The sequence below is a fragment of the Formica exsecta genome, unplaced genomic scaffold, assembly GCF_003651465.1.
Source record: "Formica exsecta isolate Colony F162 unplaced genomic scaffold, ASM365146v1 scaffold21, whole genome shotgun sequence".
NCBI classification, from domain to species: Eukaryota; Metazoa; Arthropoda; class Insecta; order Hymenoptera; family Formicidae; genus Formica; species Formica exsecta.
This window is the reverse complement of record NW_021849398.1, coordinates 46,481-67,830: the sequence shown is the minus strand read 5'-3', so window position 1 is coordinate 67,830 and position 21,350 is coordinate 46,481. Positions and strand designations below refer to the sequence as shown.

The window sequence follows — 21,350 nt, the reverse complement described above, 5'->3', positions numbered from 1 at the left end:
ATATATATCATAAATTGAGAATATGCTGTTGGGAAAATATCAACAAGTTTGTATCATAATTTGGATTAAAATATTTTGAGCTAATAACAAAGATTCAAACACAGAATTGGAGAAAAAAGACGCAGATTTTTATTTTTGAAAGTGAATTACGCGAATCGCCTTGGATCGCTTTGTTAATATAAAGTAAGAGAACGGCAAACAGTGAACAGCTTGTGCAGCTAAAAAAATCGCACTTTATGCCGCTTTCTTTAACCATTTTCTAACAATAAGAGGGAACAAAGAAGGCCGTCGCGAACCGCGAGAATCCTCCGCGAGAATCCAATCGAGGACCGCCTCCTTACGCCCCTGTTTCTACCGCCCCACCCGATTCGTATCGAAGCACGCGCACGAGTTTCATCCAACTTCCAACACAATGGCAAGTAGCGTGTGTCGTCATACCGCCCACTTGGCTGTGCCGCTCGTTTGCGCTCTTACGCGATATCCGTGATAACGGGGAAGGCCGACTCGCGATGCAGCCTCCACCCACTTTGAACACGGGACTCCACCTAACTTGGAAAATAAACACGTGTTTCCTCTCGCGCAAGTGTACATACATACTCACACTGTTAATGTTACGCCAACGCCAACGCCAACACCACCGCCAACGCCAAATGCCAACGCCACTACGTTGCGTTGTCGCTACTAGTCCGATTCGTACCGTTACAAGTAGTTATGCGAAAACATGTGCGTCTCTTTCTCAATCAAGAAAGCACGCTGATCACGAAGAACCGACTTGACACGATTCGATAAAAACGGAACTGTACTCGTTATCGTGCGTTTTGCCGTTTGCATAATGTACAAGCAAGTAGTGAAGCATTATTCACGAGAGCTCTCGTACATACCGCGCACAAAGTCACATATATAAAGAAAGAACTAAAAGAAAAAAAGAATCACATATACACACACGTACGCACGTGCCACGCACGCGAGCGCGTCACTGTTGCCGTAGTATTGCGCCCGCGCACTATACTACAACGACCATTAGTAGTGGCTGCATTATTTTGCGTTGATCGATACACGATCGAGCAAGATGTGTACGATATATTAGCTTAAAATTGCCGTTTACATCACGGAACAATTCGCACCAAGTTTTGACGCTATCGCTCTCCGCGCGTAGATGGATAGAAATTGTGTGACGCGCACAGTATCGCTGGCTGAGGGGAGTCGATGAAAAGCGATGCGGCTGCGGCAATTCGTGCGACTTGTCAAACTATCGTGCAATCTACCGACACGTGCATCATATATTCTACATCCACCACACTCTCCGTTTAGTCATTTATTCACGTTCGCGGAAACGTTAAAACGAATACTAACAAATACCGTCGTAATGGGACTCGTCGAAACTACGACGGACGCACGTATGTACATACTCGTGGGGCCAATGGGCGGTGCGCGAGATGGCAACGTCGCCGTACGTTCGTCATGACGGCACGGCCTCGCCGATTGGTGGTTGGCCGTGCTGGTTCGTGCGGCTGCTCGCCAACCGAGCTGGCTAAAGCTGGTTGCAGTTGGCTGGGGCGTCATTCGACAGGGGCGTACGCGGTGTCACTTCGGACGCCCACCCCATTACAAAGGGCTAAACCACGCGCACCTCCCTCTACTTTCGTTCCTCTAGTCTTTCGCTTCCCCCCACCTTTCATTTCATACGTTGTGTCCACCGTGGTTTACCATAATATATCGGTATTTTACTGAGTCGAATTCATTACGTTTGTTCGCACAAACAGTTTCGTGTTTAATTTGCGAAATATTGATAAGAAATAGATTTTAAATAAAGTTTCACAGCATTTCCAAATACATGCATGACAAAGACAAATCGTTTCAAACCGTCAAACTTCTCCTTTCTTCCTTTTTCTCTCCCTCCTCCCACAAAAATTGTAATTAATTTTTTTTCTGAATTTCATTTATTTCACGGTTCTCGATTCTAAGCGATAAAAAAAAGTGTTCAATGCGAGAGGGAAAGAGATAAATCGCAAATTGTTCTAGATGCATAAATATATACATATGATACAAATATCAACCATTTGTAATATAAAAATTGTAGCATATTACTATTAATTTCTAAATTTAATAATGTAACACAGTACTCCAAATTCTTTGCTCGACATCAACTTTATTGATGTGACAATTATGAAATAATTCATGACGAGACAACATGCTTATCAATCGCATCAACGATAATAAATTAAGTAATCTTGCAATATACAATATCCATAATTTATACAATCTTAATATATGTAACTGACAAGATAGAGATACACAGTAATGTAAATAATAGTGTAAACTATTATTTAAGTTTAATAATATAAATAATAGTGTAAGCTATTATTTAAGTTTAATAATGTAAATAATAGTGTAATTATTTATAAGTTTAGTTTCAAAAATTGAATGACAAGATTTCTTTAACATACTAGAAACATTTTTTACAATGCGTTATATTCACAATTCTTAATTCAGATAAATATCGGCGAAAGGGAGCAATGATTTTGAATTAAATAATACATAACGTGTACAATTGTAAATACTATAAATATTATATATAAATATTGTACAACAATTCAGCATGGTAAAGTTCCTATGTTACATAGAGTACACTCTCGTTACAAGAATAGAATACAATTATACTTTCTATAATGCATCAGTACATGCATATATGTATATATATAATACAAATAGAATATGAATATTTTGTAATTTGTACATAATACGTAATGCAGTAAAACATGCACGCCGCATTACAAAGAAAGTCTTAGACAGATTTAAAATTTTTCCTTTAAAATATGTGTACACACACACAATTTTAATTACTGGTGTGCATGAATACATACATGTAATTTTAATTTTGTTTATTGATAAAAATCTACATGTGGAGGATGCATGTAAAGAGAAGATACGATAAAGTTCTAGTCAGAGTGTTGTGAATTATTTAATATCAAATTGCTTGTGTAGTTTAAACTTATTTGTATAGTTTTCTAATTATTATATTCATGACTTTTATTTTTTGTAAGAGATTATTTGATTGTTGATTTTGGTGCACATACACAGATAAACGTATGTGCGCTTGATTCGATGTACTTGTACTCTATAATAAATACATATGATGAAACGTCAAATCAAACACGGATGTAAAACAAACATATTTTTCAAAACTTTGCAGCCTATAAGGAGATGGGTTTCTCTTCACAGTCCTCCACCCGATCTCTCGACACTTATTTGTTTCTTGAGCATTTCTTTTTCGTGCTGCGCTTCCTCCATTTCAGCCATCCGTGCGAAACGTGAATATGCCACATGACCAGACTTTATAGCTGACATCATCTATATATAAAAGTAATACACATACATGTAGCGAGTGGTTTATATAAGTATATGCATATTAACAAAAAGATATTGAAGATGATATAATTTCCGATACTCATATATTATAAAACTTAAAACGGCATGCGATATAAATAAAAAAGAAATAAAAAAATAAAAAAGAACATGAAAGGATGAAAGAAGGATAATAAGTAATTGCTAATTTCTCTATCAGTTTAAAAGATTGTTATTAGTTTAGTGTCACACATAACCATGCGAACGAGAAAATAAAAATATTGCTTTAAGAAAAATGTGAGCAATATACGTATAGCAAAAAGAAATGTAACAAAAAGACTGTGACTGTGTGCACAATGCGCAATGTCACAGACCTGAAGATATTCATCCAATTCAACTTGACCATTCATATTGGTGTCGATTTCGCGTAGAATTTCGTGAAGTTCTTCACCCGGTACTTCCTTATCTCCAAAGAGCTGCGAAGAGCAGAAAAAAATATATGTCAAGTATATGCTTGACGATTTACCTGCAAGTAGTCTTGTAATTCCATTTGACCGTTGTAAGTAAGATCAATTTCATTCAACAAGCTGTGCATCTCGTCCTGGTTCATTCTTATACCTAATACCTGCACATCGGCGATTAATGCATATCGATGACAATTAAAGAGGAGAGAAGCGAATAGAAAGTGTCATGGAACATTGACATTCGTATGCAAACCTTTAATCCTCGTCGAATATCATTAATAGACACATATCCCTTTTTGTCCTTGTCTATAATTCCAAAGCGCTTGATGTAGAGCTGGATCTCGTCTTTGGTGAGATTGATGGGAATCTTGTCACGAGAAGCACGGTTCACCATTTGACCCATTTCCTGTGCGAGAAATTCGCTGGCCTCACGATGTTGCTTCTTCTTCTCCTCCGTCGACCAATGCAACTCCTCGGCCATGATATCTATGATGACTGGCAATGCCTCTTGAGCTGCTTGCACATTGAGAAAAGCGAGTCTTAACCGACGCGCGATCATATCGATCGCAGTTCTAGCGTATTCTCGTACACCGTAACGTATCTGAAATGTATAATATATATTTCGGATATATCGAATATTGGCCTAGTTTACACCGATATTCTTTAACACGTACTAAGTACTACACTGGCCAATCATAGCCTTTCCTTTAAAGAATAGAATGGCTATAATTGGCCAGTGTAGTACTTAATATGTATTAAAGTATATCGGTTTAAACTTGGTCATTGGGATGTAAAGATGTTGACTGGTCGGTCGATATTTCAAACACGTGAGAAGCACTCACTTCAGCATCGATGTATGGGAATTCCGGATGAATCTTTTTTCCAATAATCGGCCACCGTTTCCCTGTCAGAGAAGCCATTTTAGCTACGGCGAACGCACGATCTCCGTAGCTCTTAGACAAGTGTTGCGCGACTTCGCATTCTAAACCAAAGTCCTGCACCAATCTAATGTACATTGTAGGACTCCAACCCTGAGCACCTTCCAGAAGGAAGCCATCGGTTTGGCAAGGTCTTTCTGGTTGTAAGTCGCAAGCTTTAAACAAATATCAATGAATACCTTTTACAGATGCATTAAAAAAAAAAAAAAAAACAAAAATTTTTTTGCTGCCATTGATTGATTCGCTGACTGGTCGGTCGATATTTCAAACACGTGAGAAGCACTCACTTCAGCATCGATGTATGGGAATTCCGGATGAATCTTTTTTCCAATAATCGGCCACCGTTTCCCTGTCAGAGAAGCCATTTTAGCTACGGCGAACGCACGATCTCCGTAGCTCTTAGACAAGTGTTGCGCGACTTCGCATTCTAAACCAAAGTCCTGCACCAATCTAATGTACATTGTAGGACTCCAACCCTGAGCACCTTCCAGAAGGAAGCCATCGGTTTGGCAAGGTCTTTCTGGTTGTAAGTCGCAAGCTTTAAACAAATATCAATGAATACCTTTTACAGATGCATTAAAAAAAAAAAAAAACTCAAAGATTTTTGCTGCCATTGATTGATTCGCTTAATGTACCTTTTATGGTCGCGTCAATAGCTTCTTGAGCCATCGCTCGGTAAGTCGTCCATTTGCCGCCTGCTATCGTGATGAGATTCGTAGGACTAACGTGCACGATATGATTTCTGGCAAGCGATTGCGTGTTTGGTTTGTTCGGATCGGAAACGAGCGGTCTGATACCGCTCCAGGCGGAGAGAACGTCCCCGCGGCGTACCTCGACGTCAGGATTTAAATAGTTTTTTACTTCCTGTAGGATGAACATGATTTCGTCTTCTGTGGGCCGAGGATTATGCGTTACCTCGCATGGTAGATCGGTCGTTCCCGCAATAGTTTGCTTTTGCCATGGCAAAAAGAAGATAACACGGCCGTCGCTCGTCGCTGGATCGAGTAGACCCATCTGGTCGGGACTAGAGCAATATCATAAAGAAAAAAATCACTACATCGAGAGAAAAATTGCAACGAATTGAGTAATGCATTATTACACATATATTAATATGTTAGCTCTTTTATATTACCTGTAATATCCTGGCAGCACTATGTGAACTCCAGAAGACGGAGAGCAGATAGACTGAACGTTCTGATCGTCCATCTTTCTGATATGATCGGTAAAGGGGCCAGTCGCGTTGATTATCGCCTTAGCCTTTACGTCCCATTCCTCTCCCGTAAGTTCATCCTTGAGGTGAGCACCCACGAGGACACGTTTGCCATCCTTTTGTTCAGATGGAAAAACTTTTTTAGAAAATATTCTCATTTTACAACTATTACATACATACTAATATATACCTTGTCGAGACCTTTCAGCAGATTAACCACTTTAACGTGATTTACAACTGTCGCCCCATGTCTTGAAGCTGTCAGAGCGATTGCCAAATTCATTCTAGCATCGTCTTGCTGGCCTGTATTATATGCCAAATGACACATTTAAGAGTAGGATAGATATATATACGCGCTATCTCTATGTAAAAATTGTAAGAGGGAGATTTTGCGTCCGAGGACGAATACCATCGTAGTAGACAATAGCTCCCGTCAGTTTGTCGCCTTTCAGCATCGGAAAAAGTTCTAAAGCGTTTGATTTACTCAGATAGTACGACGACTTCACTGTTTTGCTACCTGCTACCAGATCGTACATCTTAATGCCGAACCAATAATAAGGAATCTGCCACCATCTGACAAAAGTAATGGACATATGTGCGTGAAGAAGAAGTCAAGCAGCGTTAAAAGACTATGCTTGTAGTGTATATAAACATACGTATAAACTGGCAGCATAATGGGTAATGGGTGCGCCAAATGCGGTGCGCTCTGCAGCATCGACGCACGTTCGTGAAGTGCTTCTTTTACCATTCTGTATTGCTCGATGTCCAATTGCATGATGGCTTTTTGCAAATATCGTACACCGCCGTGAATTAACTTTGTGCTTCGGGAAGAAGTCCCAGATGCAAAGTCGTCGGCTTCGACCAATGCAGTCTTCAAACCTTTGAGAAAGTATAGCGTTATCGTTTTTTTATTCTTTCTTTTTTCCGAGCAAATAAAAATCAAGGCAGTAAATTTACCTCGCGTGCAAGCATCCAGAGCGCATCCTGCCCCTGTCGCACCACCTCCGATTATCAATACATCGTACTCTTGCGACTTTAAAGTCTTTACTTGATCCTCTCGTGTTGGTAAAGTCCTTCGAGGCGGCCTTGGTTTTCCCTTTTCAGCGTGTACCTATAACCGTCATTGCCTTGAGAAATAAGTATGTATGCAATTAGTGGCATCTAGGTATGATTTAAAAATGAGCGACATTGCATTGTTTGCAATATATATGACACATATATAATAACAGAGTTAAGGAATACACACGGACATATATTTGCAGTTTTCGAGTAATCTTTGATCGCATTACGATTATCATGCGTTATCATGCATATATACCTACTGTAGTATCTGACAAAAGAAAGTGTGAAGTGAGAGTACCAGCACCTACGACACTTGCCCCTGCTACAAATAATCTAAGTGATGCCATCGTCTGTCAATTCGTCGATTTTAGCCAGAAAAACTGAAATCAAGAAATATATACATACATAGAAATAGATACGTACATATTTTCAGAACACGTAATATAAAATCTACATTGTATATAGATGTATGTGTACACACATATAGTCGAGAGATTATATTTATTACAATACGCAAGAATTTATATATTTATACTTTCATACATATATTAAAGTATAAAAAAGACTATATACACATAGAAATATTTCTTTCTTTAAATTCTTATATATCAACTTCAGCAATATATTATATAATAATAATAATAACGTAATACATATATGATATATATATATGATATGTAATACAAATATCATTTAGCTTTAAAACTATATAAATATATGTATGTATGTATGTATACACACACACACAAACGCACGCACGCACGCACGCACACACACACACACATATTTACATATATATATATACACACACACACACACATACAATATATATTATATATGTGTGTATAGTGAGTTGTCTCTAAAATTTATTTAAAGTAATAAATATTTTCAAAAAGCTGCACAAAGCCTTAACTAAGAGGATACACATTTTGTCTGCGCTCGTGTATACGTACATATATACGTTCATTGTACATACACTGTAAATAATTTAAGAATTGTGCATTGTATCGCAAAATTATCATGACACAAAAAAAAAGTTGAAGCTTTTTCATTATTATAATTATATATACTACTAACATGCACAAATGTCTCATGCATACACGCGCATACATACGAGTATACGACAAATACTGATTTCATCCGACAACCTTGATAAGAGCTTGAAGCACGTGGGATTACGTAAGTGACATTTGGTGTTACTCGCGGATATATATATTACCACGCGGATACGAACGCGGTCATGTAATCGGCTCGTGCAATCTCATGAAATCCACGAAAAGATCGACAGTACGTTACTGTCTGGTCGCACATGCTATTTCGATCTTTAAATCTAATAATTGTTAGAGGTATGAACCGCATTGACTTGCAAAACAGGAGGAAAAAAGCTGTCCGAGTATATAATTCATATTAGAGGATACGTGTTATTGTAGAATTTCTGATAGTGTTTATACATAGAGAAGCTCTTGCGCAAATGCATAAGAATTACAGGTACAATTCGCTGGCATTACTGACCGCATCAGTCCAGAGTTGGCCGAAAAATTTGGTAAATTTCAAGTATGTATATATTATACTTCGAAATGTGCGCATATCACAAGAACATAATGTCGGACTCGATGTCGCAAGATTGTAGCTAAAATAGCTTTCGCAAATCTCGCATATATATCTGTGCCAAATGCTTTGAAATGTCACTCGCATCAACAATAGGCACATATATAGCCCATATATACTACTATATACACTACTTATTACGCGTTATTTAATCTTTGTCGTCTCGACTTGCTCGTTGTAACACGAGATCGGAACATTGAATCCGCTCTACTCAACATTATTAACATGCAAAGTGTATCTTTAATTATGCGTTTACGTGTTTTAATTACATTGTTTAGCGCATTTTTCTCGGTTTATTTTCGGCAATCTTTCAATCAGCAATTGAACAATCGAGTCAAGTCAATTTTCGAAACTCGAGAATCGATACGAGAATCCTTGTTGGTCAAATATCCAATGATAATTGCAAGTATTATATTGCCGTGCCAACGAATGATAAGATTAATTGATAATATCACCGCACGCAACAAAACAATCGAGCAACTGGATCTTTCGAGCCGATTCTTTGGATAAGTAATAGCGATATAATATACATATACTCACAGCGAGATGAGACGCGTTCCTCGTCTATAGCGAATGTTGCGACACTAAAATTTCAGAAAGCACATTCTCTGATAGCAGACCAATTGCGGTATAAACTGTTTTAAACCGATGGCCTATGGCCACCGACAGCCGACAGCGACTGATTGACCGAAGGCAACCAAAGATTGAATTTCGGCCACCGAAAGCATAAAAACTAGAAATAGAAGACTTAAGCGGGGAGCACACACTTTTGCAAAAGCGCATAATCATAAGGATGAGGAAATTGATTGGTCCATTTCCTTATGCATAAAGAAATTGACCAATCAAATTCCTTATGCTTATGATTATGCGCTTATGCAAAAGTGTGTGCTCCCCGCTTTTATCTGCGTGGAAGGGATAGGTAGGTAAAAAACCACCGTTGTGCCCGTATCAGACTACGCATTGAAAATTGAAATTTGACCAATCAGGATAAAAGGAACTAAAATTTCCTTGTCTTGATTGGTCAAATTTCAATCTAAATGCATAGTCTGATATGGGCTTAAAGTCCGTATCAGACTACGCATTAAAAATTGAGATTGAAGATTGAAGATTGAAATTTGACCAATCAGAATAAAGAAATTTTAGTCCCTTTTGTTCTGATTAGTCAAATTTCAATCTTTAATCTTCAATCTTCAATTTTTAATGCGTAGTCTGATACAGGCTTAATGCTATGCAAAGAATCGATGTATGAACCAATAACAGTCTACCTTATTTAGCATCTCTTTTCAATAGCGACTACTCACCAATGAACTGTATACATACTGGAATGAGCGAATCCTTTGTTTGGCTGTCGCCACTTTTTCGCCGAAAAGAGAGGTGCGTTTGGATTTTGGTATCTCTTTCTAGTATTACCTGATTGGTCCATGGCATATCACGTGACATCATCTAAACTGAGAATAATGTCACGTGACATGCCATGGACTAATTAGGTAATACTAAAAAGAAATACCAAAATCCAAACACACCTCTCCCTCGGCGAAAAAATGGCGACAGCCAAACAAAGGAATCGCTAATTCCAGTATGCTTGTATATGTCAGCAAATGGCGCGCATGAGCACTTTCGAGCAGTTACTCACAAGAGAGAGACAACTACAATTTTCTGTCTCACTTTCTCCGAGCACATTTCAACCTGCTATTCCTCTTCTATTTATATATATTCTAAGATTAAAGCCCGTATTAAAGATTGAAATTTGACCAATCAGGATAAACGGAACTAAAATTTCCTTGTCCTGATTGGTCAAATTTCAATCTCAATCCATAGTCTGATACGGGCTTAATGCTAGGCTAGAAATCCTTAAATAAAGATCGGACAATGTGCCGTCGTGGGGTGAAACCGCATATGACATTTTTGATGACGGTTTATTTTAATTGTTAAATAAATACAAGAATACGATATACATATATTTTTCGTTTGAAGTTAACGTGAGTAATGAATATTAAAACACGTATTAAAAAAAATTACAAACAAATATATTTCATCAGTTTTCCTGTGTTAAAATCAAATAATAATATGAATTGACTATTAAAAAATATAATTGTTATAATTACTATTATAGGTTATATTTTTATAGGTTATATTATTATAGGGTATATTATTATTATTGCTATATTATTACTACATTATTATCATTATTATTACGTTATTTTATATTATGTATTATTATAAATATAATTTAGGAAATAAATCACATTAAATTACATAGTCTGAAGTAAAATACATACCTTACTTTGCACAAGTTTTCACAATTTTATATAATCTTACTTTGGAAAATTAAAATACACAAATTAGGTAACACGCAAAACACGACGGCCTAGACTGTTTGTTTCTGTGGTTTTGACGGACAGTTATGGCTAGGTCGATTAGATTAGCTAGCAAACGTGTGAAGTTTGTGGCCTAACATGGCAGTTATAATAATCGACCAATGAGGGTATCAATCATGTAACTTTTCCCTTAAGACGGAAAAGTGAAAAGTTTTGCCATTGATTTCAATGCTAAGGGCCCGGGCACATAAAAAAACTTAAGCAGTAAGACTTAAGACTTAAGAATTTCAACCATACGGAATTTTCATCGTAGCTTACGTTTCAATATGGCTGCCTTACTGTTCGCCCGTGATTGGGCAATTCGCTTACGTTTTAAGTCTTACTGCTTAAGTTTTTTTATGTGCCACGGCCCTAATATTTTTCACTTTTCACGTTTTCGCCCTAGGGGAAAAGTTACATGATCGGTACCCTGGAAGTGGAACAAGTTGGCGCCTCTCTGATAAGCTGCGGTCCGAAATACGCTCAGAGCGCTCACAATACTGAAAATCTATAGTTTACGTCACGTGCACTATAGCTGGCAGCGCGCTAATAGCGCTGTAAGCGTATTTCGGATCGCAGCCATAATATAGGACTCTAGGGCCGGTATTCATAGTCCGTTCTTATATTCAAGATCGTCTTAAGTACGATCTTAAGATACTATGCGGCCATTTCATTGGTTGAATGGGATCTTAAGACGACCCAAGACCACACTTAAGACGATCTTGGATATAAGAACGGACTATGAATACCGGCCTACATCATAATAGATACAACAGTAGAGCGCGTTTACAATGACAGTTTCGTCGCAGATTCCTATGTAATAGCCTTATTCGCACACTGGACGCGATGAGCGATATTCAATAAGAGCTCCGCTTTTCCGAAAAAGCAGAGCTCTCATTGAATATCGCCCATTGTTTATTGCTCATCACGTCCAGTGTGCGAGGGCCATTAAGCCCGTATCAGACTACGTATTGAAGATTGAAATTCGACCAATCAGGATAAAAAAAAAAAAAACTAAAATTACCCTGTCCTGATTGGTCAAAATTCAATCTCAATGCAGTCTGATACGGGCTTTACTGCTTAAGTTTTTTAATGTGCCCGGACCCTTATCAAGCACGTTACAATCGAGCAGTGATGCCAGAAACGGGTCCCGCGGCTCACGGCTCAGCAATGGAAGGGGTAACGCACACCTCGTAACGTCACCGCCGATATGTGCTACGCAGTGATGCCAGAAACGGATCCCGTGGCTTATGGCTTAACAATGAAAGGGGTAACGCACACAAGCGCGAGCCGCGTACATGTGGCACATGTACGCGGCTCGCGCTTGTGTGCGTTACCCCTTCCATTGCTGAGCCGTGAGCCGCGGGACCCGTTTCTGGCATCACTGCAATCGAGTGATATCTGGAAATAATATCCACTGAGAATGGAAGGTTAGAGTCACATAATTGTACAATATATATAAATCACGTGTCGAAACAAAATATAATACTCTTTGTTATTTAACATCAAATATCTGTACAAGTTAGGCACTCTCGTACGTCACAAAACAGTATTCGTACAAAGGTTCATATACATAAAAGTCTCGTATGTTATATCATAGTATGGAGCAAAAACTTAATTCTAGGGACATACATTATCATGTATGGCAAACACCTCTAAAATTATATATATATATAAATTTTAAATAATAAAACGCATGTAAACATAATACAAATGCAAAGAATGTACGATGAATGTGGATGTACAATAAATAGCAAAGATTGTTGCAGAGAGTCAAGACACACGACATTGCTAAAACCTACTATTTACACAAGTTGTTATATCAAAATATACGATCGTTCTTATTATAAGATATTAGTGATTCTAGTGAAAAATACGTTTTTACATTAGAGATGCAATGTCACACCGGAATCTTGTCAAAAAACAAAATCTGGAGATCTTTATACTTCGTCGGAAGCGAGCGTTTCTTTGCCATCTCTTCCTCTTTCATTTGAAGAGCGACCGCCGATTCCAACACTCGTATTCTTCCTTCGTGCTTGACGATTACGGCTTTTAATTTTCTTATCTCTTCTCTGCATTCTCTCAATAATTCTTCCTACGAAGATTAAATAACGAATAATTATCAAGTTATTTAAATTATTTGATCAAGTCACTCTCAGCCGAGAAAAAAGTAAGAAGGAATAAATTTTTGATATACATACACAAGCTCCTGGCGAAACTTGCGCAATATCTTGCGCGGCATTAGACGCGACCTTGGCTCCTTTACTCAATATATTAGATTTCTTTTGTACTTTAAGTTCATTTTTGGAAGCAGACGGCTGATAACCGTCTCTTAGGGATATCAATATAGGCTCTGCATCGGTGCCAGATTGCCATTCTTCCGCTGAGATTGCAGCTGTGTCACCGGGAGTATCGGGGTACAAGTCTTCTTGAAAAAGCTCAGACTGGAATACAATTATATAGAACAAGCGCGCTAGACTATTAGTCTGCTTTTGGAATCGACTTTGGTACTTTCCAATTATTTTTTTTTTTTCACACAGTCTTACCTTCCTTGGCACTGTCATAGATATCACTTGGCAAAAGCCCGAATTATTTAATCGATAGAATCTGGTTATTTCACAGCTATTAACATCACAGCCTCGTTTTGGCATCATTCCTATACCTCGTTGAGGATCAGGAGTTTGAAAAGTATTGATGTAGTGAACAAAGGGCGGTTCGGGTGTAATTTCAAAATATCGAATCACAGAATCACCTTTGCCACATAAATATACTAAATTTGTATCAGGATCATATAGAGGGAACATAACCCCGTTGCTCGTATCTAATTCTACCATAACTATTGGCTCGCCCAACATGTCAGGAGCTCGCAAAGAATATTGTCTTTCTGACATTTTACTAAAACCTGTCGTGAAGATCAAGCCACCCCTGAAAATATAATGCAAATAATTTGATCAAAATGCACTAAGGTTTTGTTAATATATACTATATAACATAGTAGGTCTTCATTATTTGGCATGTTAATCTCTTGGAGTGATTGCAATAAACATGATCTGTATATGTATGTATGTGTGTGTATTTGCATTAGTCATTAATATCCTATTATCACATTCCCTTATACATGGAGATTAATCATCAAAATTTTACAACATCCACCTTATTACTACACATAAAGAAAAACATCTTCCAACATGTTGCAATATATATATAGGAAATATAATTACAATGCAAATAATTACATGCAGCGCTATTGCTCAAGTAAACTTTCACTTGCATATAATATTTTGTCCCTTCCTTTCACAGATATAAATGTGATAATTATGATATTTTATAAAGATATCTATACCAAAAAAAAATTAATATGTTTCTTGATATAACTTACATATTTACTTACGCATTCTAACATTTACAAGTTGCAATTCTTGAATTAACAAGTTGATGTACAATACTTACTGTAACATCTATGGAGAATTACAGAGCGCACGTCTTGACACTCGTATTTATTAAGTTGGCATCTTCGTCATGTCGAAAATTCAGTCTGGGAGTTTTCCATTAAAAATTACAGAATCTCGCACTACACAAACCGGAAATACAAGATGATGAAGAAACAAATGTATCCTTTACGTGCGTATCTAACTATATTTCTGTTACAAAATATACTAGCGGAAAGAGATGCGAAAAATAAATACCATTATGTATGTTGACGTGAAAACATAACCATGGGGAAAAAAAAGAAAAAGAAAAAAAAAGGGAAAAAAGGGAAAAAAGAAAAAAAGAGGTAGAAATAAGAAAAAAAAATTCTAATATTGCGGATATATTCAAAAAATCATCTGTAGACAATTTCTGCAGTGATATAATTTGTTTACATTGTATGATTACAAATGCATTTGTGTAAAAAGGTGGATGTATACCATTTGATGATTATGTTTTATAGATATTTTTCTACGAATAATCTATATGTACTGCCATATATATAATAAAAGTATAAAAGTTGTGCAACAATATTATTTACATTTTTTTGGCTCGGTATTTATGTATTTTCTACATCCACACTCATGCAAAATTCACTCGTTAGTGCATCCTTTCTTTTAAATGTTATTTCGAAATACAATGCAGCAAGATGAATTACGTCATGTAAGTATATTAATGAGATTATGGAAAAATGGTTTGTCTTTTCTTGGGGTTAATTATGCATTTAAATGAAGCATTTCTCTCTTTATAAAATATGGTCAATTGAGCATTTCATATTTATATCTAAAGATGGAGTAATAATATTTATAATCAGATAACATATTTTATTCGTGAAATGAGACTGATGCATACTAAAACTTGCCTGTACATATCTAATTTTGAAATTAAATAATTAAGGAAAATTAAAATCAAGTACTAATGTATTTTCTAAAGTCTCATATTTTCCAAAACTTATGATTATAATATTCAGTTAATTAGCATATATGTACTTTTCAAAGTATGTCTATTTCCTATCTTTTTGTTGCATTGCCTTCTTCTCTGTCTCTCTTTATTTTTAGTCACATCAATCTCATTGTATAATATATAAATACATATAAATGATATATTTAATTAAAAAAGGGAAAAAAACAACTCGAATAGATGCTAAAAAATATATTTAGCACAGAGTGCTAAATTTCAAACAAACAGGCCGAATATCTCGATAACTAAATGGAATATCGAGGTCCGGTTCTTTTTTACGCGTCCATCCAAAGTCAAAATCTTTTTATCAAAATTTGTTCGCCTCGAAACAATACAGCCTAAAGAAAACCGGACCTCCATATTTCATTTAGTTATCGAGATATTCCGAATTCTATTCTACTGTTTCCGTCCATTTTATGAGCTATCGTTAACAAATGATTAATGGCTCATTAAAAATGTGTCGCACTTTAACGTAAGATAACACTTTAACTATGATAACAAATAGTCGGAACAATAACTGCGGCGGTTGTTATCGGTAAACTGTCGGTTTGCATCGCATTTGTGTATGTGTGTGTGAGTATGTCGAAATCTCTTAACACATATCTTTTGATTTTCAAAACATTACATTTTATACAAATGTATAAAATGAGACTCGTCCGATTTCATGATACGGCATATACATGGTCAAGTGAATATGCGTATCTTGTATTATTTTGAATCGTTCTGAATCACGATCTCACGGTCTGGCACGGGCGCGGCCACGGCCGCGCTCGCGCGCCCCGTCTATTTCGGTGAATCGAAATCATTTTTCGATGCACCATGTAAGGAGCGCAGGAAACGATCTCTTCATTCACTCGCGATAATCGGGAAAGCATGTTACTGTAATGTTGGTGACAGTTGTGATAAAGTGTGTATATCTATATGTGTATATGCATCACATATACACACACACACATACACATTTGTAAATATAATGATCGAAAAGTTGCCGAAAATATACATACATTTCTTACATATCGGACGTATCCGTTTGATGATGAAAAGGCAGAGAGTGGGGAATCTATTTATATAATAGGGATATGTTTCATGCCGCAACGTCCGCAGCCCCATAGCGGACACGCGACACTAATTTATTAAAATAATCATAATAAACGCGTGCGCTCGCACGCACGTGTGTATAAGCGAATACGTACGAGCGACATATCGAGCATCGTGGCACCGTGTACTGTTCGCATATAGAGGTTATTTAATATTGATAGTTTTCTCTATCGCGTCTCTCTCGACAAATATCAATTTTATAATTGAAAATAGGTGTGCAGACATGTCTTTCCGCGTGGTGCGTACCAGCAAGTTCCGCCACGTGTACGGAACTTCTTTGAAACGTGAACAATGTTACGACAATATTAGAGTGTCCAAATCATCGTGGGACTCGACGTTTTGCGCCGTGAATCCCAAATTTCTCGCTATTATCGTAGAATCGGCGGGTGGCGGTGCCTTTATCGTCTTACCACACAATAAGGTAGGCTTTCGGTTTTTTGTAAATCTTTATATTCTTGCTTTTTACATTTCAATTCCTCTGATCGATTACATTTAATTGATTTAATGTTTTATGTACGTCACTATGCATTGGAAAGTATATTTTTGTCAGTGCTTATTATATATATCTAATACATAACTCGTTTCTCGTCAGATTGATAAAAGAATCTTTTACATAGTATATATAATGTATACTATATTTTTCAAATAACGGTTTACAATATATTGTTGTAAAACATTATAGATAGGAAGGATACCAGCAGACTATCCTTTAGTAGGTGGACACAAAGGACCTGTGTTAGATATTGCATGGTGTCCTCATAACGATAATGTCATAGCTTCTGGTTCTGAAGATTGTGTTGTCAAAATATGGCAAATACCTGATGGAGGTATTTCTAGGACATTAACCGAATCGATAGTAGATCTGCAACTACACCAACGTAGAGTTGGTTTAGTGCTATGGCATCCATCCGCATTAAATGTCTTGCTGACAGCTGGTTCGGACAATCTTGTTATTATCTGGAATGTTGGTACAGGAGAAGCCTTAGTACGCATTGACTCTCATCCAGATGTGGTTTATTCCGCATGTTGGAACTGGGATGGATCTCGATTAGTTACTACTTGTAAAGATAAAAAAATTAGGATCTTGGACCCGAGGTCAGGTGAAATATTAGAAGAAGCCATAGCTCACGAAGGAAGCAAAGCAACTCGTGCCATCTTTCTAAGGTATGTGCTCCATATAGAGTGCTACATTTCAAATGTAACAGGCCGAATATCTCGATAACTAAATGGAATATCGAGGTCCGGTTCTTTTTTACGCGTCCATCCAAAGTCAAAATCTTTTTATCAAAATTTGTTCGCCTCGAAACAATACAGCCTAAAGAAAACCGGACCTCCATATTTCATTTAGTTATCGAGATATTCGGCCTGTTACATTTGAAATGTAGCACTCTATATGGAGCACATACCTTAGAAAGATGGCACGAGTTGCTTTGCTTCCTTCGTGAGCTATGGCTTCTTCTAATATTTCACCTGACCTCGGGTCCAAGATCCTAATTTTTTTATCTTTACAAGTAGTAACTAATCGAGATCCATCCCAGTTCCAACATGCGGAATAAACCACATCTGGATGAGAGTCAATGCGTACTAAGGCTTCTCCTGTACCAACATTCCAGATAATAACAAGATTGTCCGAACCAGCTGTCAGCAAGACATTTAATGCGGATGGATGCCATAGCACTAAACCAACTCTACGTTGGTGTAGTTGCAGATCTACTATCGATTCGGTTAATGTCCTAGAAATACCTCCATCAGGTATTTGCCATATTTTGACAACACAATCTTCAGAACCAGAAGCTATGACATTATCGTTATGAGGACACCATGCAATATCTAACACAGGTCCTTTGTGTCCACCTACTAAAGGATAGTCTGCTGGTATCCTTCCTATCTATAATGTTTTACAACAATATATTGTAAACCGTTATTTGAAAAATATAGTATACATTATATATACTATGTAAAAGATTCTTTTATCAATCTGACGAGAAACGAGTTATGTATTAGATATATATAATAAGCACTGACAAAAATATACTTTCCAATGCATAGTGACGTACATAAAACATTAAATCAATTAAATGTAATCGATCAGAGGAATTGAAATGTAAAAAGCAAGAATATAAAGATTTACAAAAAACCGAAAGCCTACCTTATTGTGTGGTAAGACGATAAAGGCACCGCCACCCGCCGATTCTACGATAATAGCGAGAAATTTGGGATTCACGGCGCAAAACGTCGAGTCCCACGATGATTTGGACACTCTAATATTGTCGTAACATTGTTCACGTTTCAAAGAAGTTCCGTACACGTGGCGGAACTTGCTGGTACGCACCACGCGGAAAGACATGTCTGCACACCTATTTTCAATTATAAAATTGATATTTGTCGAGAGAGACGCGATAGAGAAAACTATCAATATTAAATAACCTCTATATGCGAACAGTACACGGTGCCACGATGCTCGATATGTCGCTCGTACGTATTCGCTTATACACACGTGCGTGCGAGCGCACGCGTTTATTATGATTATTTTAATAAATTAGTGTCGCGTGTCCGCTATGGGGCTGCGGACGTTGCGGCATGAAACATATCCCTATTATATAAATAGATTCCCCACTCTCTGCCTTTTCATCATCAAACGGATACGTCCGATATGTAAGAAATGTATGTATATTTTCGGCAACTTTTCGATCATTATATTTACAAATGTGTATGTGTGTGTGTGTATATGTGATGCATATACACATATAGATATACACACTTTATCACAACTGTCACCAACATTACAGTAACATGCTTTCCCGATTATCGCGAGTGAATGAAGAGATCGTTTCCTGCGCTCCTTACATGGTGCATCGAAAAATGATTTCGATTCACCGAAATAGACGGGGCGCGCGAGCGCGGCCGTGGCCGCGCCCGTGCCAGACCGTGAGATCGTGATTCAGAACGATTCAAAATAATACAAGATACGCATATTCACTTGACCATGTATATGCCGTATCATGAAATCGGACGAGTCTCATTTTATACATTTGTATAAAATGTAATGTTTTGAAAATCAAAAGATATGTGTTAAGAGATTTCGACATACTCACACACACATACACAAATGCGATGCAAACCGACAGTTTACCGATAACAACCGCCGCAGTTATTGTTCCGACTATTTGTTATCATAGTTAAAGTGTTATCTTACGTTAAAGTGCGACACATTTTTAATGAGCCATTAATCATTTGTTAACGATAGCTCATAAAATGGACGGAAACAGTAGAATAGAATTCGTATTCCCGCCACTGCCCGTTACATCGTAGATAGAATGTAACTCGATCGACGACCACGTAGCAGCGCTAGAAACACGAAGAAGCTCGATATCTTTAATACCTTATTTGGAAATGTGCACCCTCTTAATTCAAATAGCCCCCATTCGATCACTCTCCAAGCGATATCGCCAAGTCTACCTAAGTCTACCGTTCTCTATCTTCCACTGTCACTTTTTTCTCTTTCTTTTTTTTTGTAGATTCGCTAACCGCTGGCATGATCATCTTTTTATGAATGCATTTTGCTTCACTCACCGATAACGTTTTCTTATTAATGTATGGATTTATCACGAAATAAATAACAGTCGACAATTTTATCGGATATATAACTTGTAAAGCATTACGTTTCTTGTATTTCTTTACAAGTTACACGCTTATAAAACGGAACTTACGTACTAAATCTTTCACGTTGTGACAAAAGATGCACGTTTTTGGAAAAGGAGTCTTGTCCCCGCCACTAACCTCTTCGAGCACTGACAATGACGGGCGTGCACGTTCGCAAATGTGAGCGCCTTTCCAATTTTGTAAAGCCCTATCCGACAAACTTAATCGTATAATGTATATGTATGTACACATATACGTATGTTTAGAAAATCAACCAATCATTAACCATCTGATATAAAGAACGCAGCAATATGGCATTCTTTATATTAGACACGTGATTGGTCGATCTCTCTATGCAGATACATTATGCGATTATGCAAATTCATCTGGATAGGGCTTTAAGCCCGTATCAGACTACGCATTGAAGATTGAGATTCAAGATTCAAGATTGAAATTTGATCAATCAGAATAAAGAAATTTTAGTGTCTTTTGTTCTGATTAGTCAAATTCCAATCTTTAATCTTCAATCTTCAATTTTCAATGCGTAGTCTGATACGGGCTTTACGAATGATTCCTATTACGTCCTATATCCGCTGTATGTTTGTATGATGTGTGTATATGCATAGATGTACATACCTAGAGATGTCCTTCGAATACTTTTCCTTTGTTCTTGCGGAGTATTTACAGAGACGGAAAGAGAGAGAAAAAGATAAATCAGAAAGAGAAAATATAAGGCCGAATCTACAATAGGTCATGATGCAAGTAGACATGGTGTGCTCGTCATTAGGATGAGTTTACGCATAGCAACGCGCAGACCTAAAGCCCGTATCAGACTACGCATTGAAAATTGAAGATTGAAGATTAAAGATTGGAATTTGACAAATCAGAACAAAAGGGACTAAAATTTATTTGTTCTGATTGGTCAAATTTCAATCGCGAATCTTGAATCTCAATCTTCAATGCGTAGTCTGATACGGACTTTATGGCTTTGGCACACTGTGCTGTGTTCCGATTCCCCACCCGGGTGCACCCGGATGAGGAATCGGAACACAGTCCTGGATGCGATGAGTGATGAGCGATGGGCGATATCCAATGAGAGCTCTACTTTTGCGAAAAAGTTGAGTGATGAGCGCCTATCGCTCATCACTCATTGCGTCCAGTGTGCGGGAGCCATTAAGTGTGGTCTTATAGCGTTTTC

At 37.3% G+C, this 21,350-nt stretch overlaps 4 protein-coding genes across 10 annotated transcripts in view; 1 reads left to right on the top strand and 3 right to left on the bottom strand.

Moving 5' to 3' along the window:
- Window positions 1–1,974, bottom strand: part of LOC115235077 (transcription factor Sp4-like) — an 8,004-nt gene extending 6,030 nt beyond the window's left edge. Inside the window, exons 1-2 of one of the 2 annotated variants that reach the window (XM_029806624.1) lie at window positions 1,125–1,974; window positions 602–912 (exon numbers count right to left, since the gene is read on the bottom strand). The gene's annotated coding sequence lies outside the window, so the exon portion shown is untranslated. Of the gene's footprint in view, window positions 1–601 lie in introns of both variants that reach the window. The other variant, XM_029806623.1, reaches the window with a different exon arrangement.
- Window positions 1,975–2,135: 161 nt separating this feature from the next.
- On the bottom strand, window positions 2,136–9,357 carry LOC115235079 (glycerol-3-phosphate dehydrogenase, mitochondrial). 6 transcript variants are annotated; one of them, XM_029806631.1, is made up of 13 exons: window positions 9,168–9,357; window positions 7,280–7,399; window positions 6,915–7,068; window positions 6,614–6,836; window positions 6,367–6,530; window positions 6,148–6,260; window positions 5,880–6,073; window positions 5,383–5,771; window positions 5,035–5,285; window positions 4,063–4,410; window positions 3,872–3,970; window positions 3,720–3,821; window positions 2,136–3,351 (listed from the first exon to the last, which is right to left on the bottom strand). In XM_029806631.1, the coding sequence occupies exons 2-13, from the start codon at window positions 7,364–7,366 to the stop codon at window positions 3,217–3,219; spliced, it is 2,259 nt and encodes a 752-aa protein (XP_029662491.1). In that variant the 5' UTR covers window positions 7,367–7,399; window positions 9,168–9,357; the 3' UTR covers window positions 2,136–3,216. The 6 variants fall into 6 exon arrangements, with proteins under 6 accessions (XP_029662491.1, XP_029662488.1, XP_029662486.1 ...); XM_029806628.1 differs by lacking the exon at window positions 3,720–3,821; XM_029806626.1 differs by lacking the exon at window positions 3,872–3,970 and having other exon boundaries at window positions 9,168–9,354.
- Window positions 9,358–12,443: 3,086 nt separating this feature from the next.
- LOC115234937 (coronin-1C-A-like) lies at window positions 12,444–19,040 on the bottom strand. Its single transcript, XM_029806358.1, is given in 6 exon segments — window positions 12,444–12,962; window positions 12,965–13,079; window positions 13,186–13,428; window positions 13,531–13,909; window positions 17,917–18,398; window positions 18,660–19,040. Coding segments are annotated over 6 exon segments (1,455 nt in total). The 5' UTR covers window positions 18,858–19,040; the 3' UTR covers window positions 12,444–12,924.
- On the top strand, window positions 15,807–17,906 carry LOC115234938 (coronin-1C-A-like). Its single transcript, XM_029806360.1, has 3 exons — window positions 15,807–16,653; window positions 16,724–16,931; window positions 17,193–17,906. Exons 2-3 carry the CDS (start codon window positions 16,734–16,736, stop codon window positions 17,730–17,732), a joined length of 738 nt encoding a protein of 245 aa, XP_029662220.1. The 5' UTR covers window positions 15,807–16,653; window positions 16,724–16,733; the 3' UTR covers window positions 17,733–17,906.
- Window positions 19,041–21,350: the final 2,310 nt, after the last annotated feature.